The sequence below is a fragment of the Quercus robur genome, chromosome 1, assembly GCF_932294415.1.
Source record: "Quercus robur chromosome 1, dhQueRobu3.1, whole genome shotgun sequence".
In the NCBI taxonomy this organism is placed as follows: domain Eukaryota; kingdom Viridiplantae; phylum Streptophyta; class Magnoliopsida; order Fagales; family Fagaceae; genus Quercus; species Quercus robur.
This window is the reverse complement of record NC_065534.1, coordinates 20,442,800-20,447,980: the sequence shown is the minus strand read 5'-3', so window position 1 is coordinate 20,447,980 and position 5,181 is coordinate 20,442,800. Positions and strand designations below refer to the sequence as shown.

The window sequence follows — 5,181 nt, the reverse complement described above, 5'->3', positions numbered from 1 at the left end:
CACTCTACCCTTAAAATAAATTAATTCAGTCAATCAGGGCGTAAGAAGAAAATATATAGTGATATTAAGTGAAATTGAATTTTAAATGAGACTTCAAAAAATAAATGAACCGATAGAACCTTTAGCAACTGTAAAATAAGACTTAAGAAGAGGATAACTCGCTACTTTTTCTTCGTATATAATCTTTTTTTCTCATGCTAAATATTTGCATCGATATATATAAACCACTTCTTTCCCTTACAAACTTCAATCCCCATATTTCCTCTCTAGTAATAAATATGTATTTAGTGTGCTTTTGGTAACATTTATTTTACTATTTAATTTATTTTTGCTATTATTTATGAGCTTTATTGCATTTTTTGATACTATTCATGAATCTCACTGTACTATTTCAGCTAACTTTTACCTTTATTTATAATACTTTCAAGAAAAAATTTTCAGTTTCAGCAAAATAGACAGATCTCAAACAGAGCCTTAATCAAATAATTTTATTCAAATAATATCACTATAGTCTATAAATTACCAAAGAACAATATATAGGATATGCCTTAATTCATGTTCAAGTAAAATTATTTTCGAACTTCAAATACATAAAATTAAAATTAAAACTGTCGTGGCTAAAAACACTATTAAGAGAGAGAGAGAGAGAGATAATGTGAACCAAAATGAAAATGGCCGGTCCATACGCCTTTTTGCTTTTACAATCCACTTTTCTGATAAGGGAAAAACTAGAAACCAATGAGGGGATGTCTTTTCATTGTGGCGTAGGGGGGCCCCAATGGACACGGTTCCATAGGCTTTTTTGGCTCTACAAATACCCACATTCCCCATCTTCTTTCATTGCCATCACCCACAGCCACTCCTCAAACATCAAACATCATCATCGCTTCTCCTTATTATTCCTTGCAACTCGCACCCAGCTAGTGATCTCTAACCAGGCCTCTCTGTTGGTTACTTGTTGCTTTGCCTGAGGTAAATATTCCATCCATTTCTCCTCTTTTCCCCCACCACAATTCCACCTTCTTTTGTATTTTTCCAATATCACATGCATGTTTTTCAGTCTGCTTTGTAACTTTAAATTTTGTTGCATACACATAAACACTGTGCAACTCTAGCTAGCTACTAGCTCTGCTATGCTAGCTTCTTGGGTTTTTCATTCCTCTCAAAATTTCCCTCACTTTTATGCAGCTAGAAGCTAGCTAAAGTGCTTGTCCTCCTCTTCTGCTAATTTGCTTATATGTCAAGTCCTTTGAGCAAGTCCCTTCGCCTATCAAACATTATTGACGAAGAGACCAAGATCATGGAAATCAAGCAAGGCATCGTTTCCATACTCGGCTCAGACGATTTTGAACAAAGAACAAGAGCCTCTTCTCTGCGAAGAACTCTCTCCGCAGACATGTCCTCCAGGAAATGGCTTGCTCAAAACGGGTTCTCCCCCATGAAAAAGATCGCATCCTCTGAAGAACTTTGCTTCTCCTTAGCAGATTCATCATCATCATCTTCCTCTTCAGAAGGAGAAGAAGACTATGAAGAAAGGAAGGAGAGAGGTGGACATCCTGATATTTGGAGCTTGATTAAAAAAGAAAAGAAGCAGCCAGATCAACTCGAGAAGCAGACTGGAGAATTCGATATATGGAGCTCAATTATTCAAAAGACCAACGAGGATGCTTCAAAAACACTCCCACCTCCTTATATTCACCCTCTTGTGAAGAGGTCAGCTAGCTCTTTGAGTGAAAAGAGTCTTCAAATTTGTACTGAGAGTCTTGGATCCGAGACTGGCTCTGATGGCTTCTCATCATACTCTTCATCGGAGGCCGGTGACTCGGAAGAAGACAAGGAAGAAGAACAAGAGGAAGAGCAGCTGCAACAACCACAACAACAAGAATTGCAAGAAGAGAAGGTGCCTGAAGCCTTTGATCAGAAGGATGAGCTGGAAAGTTTCAGAGTGGCAAAGTACCACTATGCCACTACTAAGAAATCAAAGTCAGTATCATTCCCTCCACCTCTTCCTTCTCTTGCTCGTCAAGATGGGGCTTCACTTCGCATGGAGTCTCGTCGCGACAATGGAAGATTAGTCCTCGAAGCCGTGTCCATCCCTTCACAGAACCGGTTTCGTGCTCAAAGGCAAGATGGCCGCCTTGTCCTCACTTTTGCCAATACTACTCCCTCAGAAGAAGAGCACCACCAAGAAGCAGAGAAAAGTGAGGCAGATCAGTTTGAAGAACTCGAGGACTTTGAGGAAGATGAAAATCCTGAAGAAGAAGAAGAAGAGTTTGAGGAAGAAGAGGATGAAGAGGGAATTGATAATGAAAACAATTCTAGTGGAGCCAAAGAAATAGAAATAGTTACGGCTCAGACGCAAGGGCCAGAGTTGTCTAGTAGATTCATAAATGCGCACAGGTTAGCTCCTTCAATGATGAATAGGCCAATTGGAATAGCAAATAGGAATCAAGCATGGTCACACAACATCAATGAAGTTGTTGATTTTGAGGAGGATATGGATGTGAAGAAAGTGATGGCAACCCAAGTAGCAATGTCTCTTCCATCTCGACACCGTGTGTCTCGACTCATACAGTCCCCAAAAGCTGTGTCATCCACAGCTTCAGCAGCCCCTTTCAATGCTTATGAGTACTATTGGCGAACCAAGCCTTCGGCAAAGGACATATCCTTCAAAAACCATAGCAACAAGTTCACTATCTCAAAGGACATAGTACCAAATCATGAGCAACAACAATTTCTTGCTGTAAAAGGAGATTGCTTGGTCCCTTTGTCAAAGAGTTGCAAGGACTCTAGAAAGTCTTTACTGCTCTGGGAGAACTATTGCATTGCCACCTCTTGATTCCAGCCAATTCATCCTCTTAATTAAGTCTTACCCTCTCAGTGTTAAATGTTAATCCAAATCCATTATTACTACTACTAATTACCAGAAATTATTGTAACCTGTTAATTGTCTCTCTTTATTTTTCCACTGGTATGTGTGTGTAGTCAAAAAAAAAGCAAAAAGTTTCGAGGGAACAAAAAAAATACTTTGATTTAAACTCTAAAGCACCAAAGACTAAGAGGGAAACAGAGAGATGACTATAATTTTATAAATTTCATATAGCCTTGTAGAGCTAAAGCGAGATCTTAGCATCATCTTTGACTTGGTGGACTGTCCTGTCTGTCGCTGCATTATGATGGTTCCTTTTCTTTAACTTTCTTTGCTTTTGTAATTTCTAGCCAATGGGGTTTCATTATGAGTCATGTCCGGCCTAATTGATTTTAATTTTGGGAACATCGTGATCCGCACCTGATATGTCTGCTGCTCCGGTTTAGGTTAAGGTTATGAGTGTGATGGATATTTCTCATCTAATTATGTTACTAACATTTCTAATAGAATCAACTTGTACTGCATCCCCATTCTCAAAAAAAAAAAACTTGTTCTGCATCCCTATTCCAACAAAAAATGTATGCGTAATGATTATGGATGCTTATCTTAAATAAATAGGATAATGATCTTCATATTAATTCCAGCTACTACACACTTCTCGTGTATACTACCGTGTGAGTTGAAATCATAATAGTGTTTTAACCATTTCACAATTTTAATTGAAATTGTTTCAAAACACAATTTTAAAGAGAGTTTATATGCATGAAATATGCAATAACGAGTATGTAAAGATAATGATTATCACATATTTGCTACTATATAATTATGGCACACACTGCCGCGTGAGCTAAAATCATAATCGTGTTTTGACCATTTCACCATATTAATTGAAACGGTTTCAAAAACACAATTTTAAAGAGAGTATATATGCATAGAATGTGCAATAACAAGTATGTAAGGGTAATAATTATCACATACTTGCTACTACATACTTACAATACACACTGCCGCGTGAGCTAAAATCCATCTCATAAATTTAACTGAAATTGTTTCAAAAACACAATTTTAAAAAGAGTATATATGTAGTGGGTTGTAGTTAGCTTAACTGGTAAAGTTTTTTATGGTTGTATAAGAGATCAGTCTGATGATAAAGAAGTATCATCAGGAGAAGTCCAAATCTTCTATCCCACTTTTCCTGCTCCACTCTATACTCCACCAATAAAAACTTGCCACATGTTTACCTAACTAATTAAATACTACCATTATTGACTTATTAATACTACCATTAATTAATTAATGGTAGTAATTAATTAATTAATTAGGTGAACATGTGACAAGTTTTTATTGGTGAAGTATAGGATGGAGCAGAAAAAGTGAGACAGAAGATGTAGACTCCATCAGAAGCGAACGTCATAGGTTGAAAATCTCTAAAAAAAAAAAAAAAAAAAAAGTATCTATGTATGCATTGAATGTGCAATAACTAGTGTGTAACAAGATTTTTCCAAATAAAAGATATGACAAAATGATTAGAAGCCGCGTTTGACCATCGCCCAATTGCAAGATAACATGCTCATGGCATAAATGTTGGTTTATGCTTGTGTAAGATGTGCCATTTTATGTTGGCGGTGGTCTACAACAGAAATATAAAAATAAAATAAAAATCATGCCGTGGAAGCTGACAAATTGACAATTAGCTTCTGAATGTTTCCAATAATTTGCATAATATTCTCACATGCTTATCTATTCTATTTTGTCTCAGATAGCATTGCATCTATCTTTCTTATCTTTTTCTGTTCTTTATTTTTTTTATTTTTTTTCCTTAGATAAAATAGCATTACATCTTTCGGTTAATATCTTAAGTTTTCTTTATTGATCGGGAAAGTTTTGTTTTGTTTTTTTTTTTTTTTTTTTTTGGATAATGAAGTTTTATTTTAGCGTTTATGTCCATACATTTCTGACTTTGAAATTTCAGATTTGGGCTCATATTTCCGCCAGAATTGGGCTCAACAGAAGTGTTTTAGTCCAAATAGCAGCTGCACCATTTGTTCAAGTTCAACCCAACGTCTCTCAACCCACGAGCATAATTCAAAATCCACTGCATCTTTTATACTGACTGGCAGCACTTCATGGCCTACGTTTTTGTTTTTTCTGTTTCTGTTTTTGTTTTGTTTTTTTGTTTTTTTTTAATGGAGAGGGTTTATTTCATAACTCGAAACAACATGAGACCCAAGGCAACAAATTTAAGTGGAATTTTTAAATATTTAAATATAAATTAAATAGTTTGACTTATTGTTAAATTTTTGTGAGGGAAA

The 5,181-nt window shown here is 35.9% G+C and overlaps 1 protein-coding gene across 1 annotated transcript; it reads left to right on the top strand.

Moving 5' to 3' along the window:
• Positions 1-825: 825 nt before the first annotated feature.
• On the top strand, positions 826-2,941 carry LOC126724946 (protein FAF-like, chloroplastic). Its single transcript, XM_050429368.1, has 2 exons — positions 826-972; positions 1,189-2,941. Exon 2 carries the CDS (start codon positions 1,238-1,240, stop codon positions 2,837-2,839), a length of 1,602 nt encoding a protein of 533 aa, XP_050285325.1. The 5' UTR covers positions 826-972; positions 1,189-1,237; the 3' UTR covers positions 2,840-2,941.
• The last annotated feature ends 2,240 nt before the right edge of the window (positions 2,942-5,181 follow it).

Bases quoted from the DNA above. Each gene is read 5' to 3' on its own strand.
- LOC126724946 (XM_050429368.1), top strand. From the start codon at position 1,238: ATGTCAAGTCCTTTGAGCAAGTCCCTTCGCCTATCAAACATTATTGAC.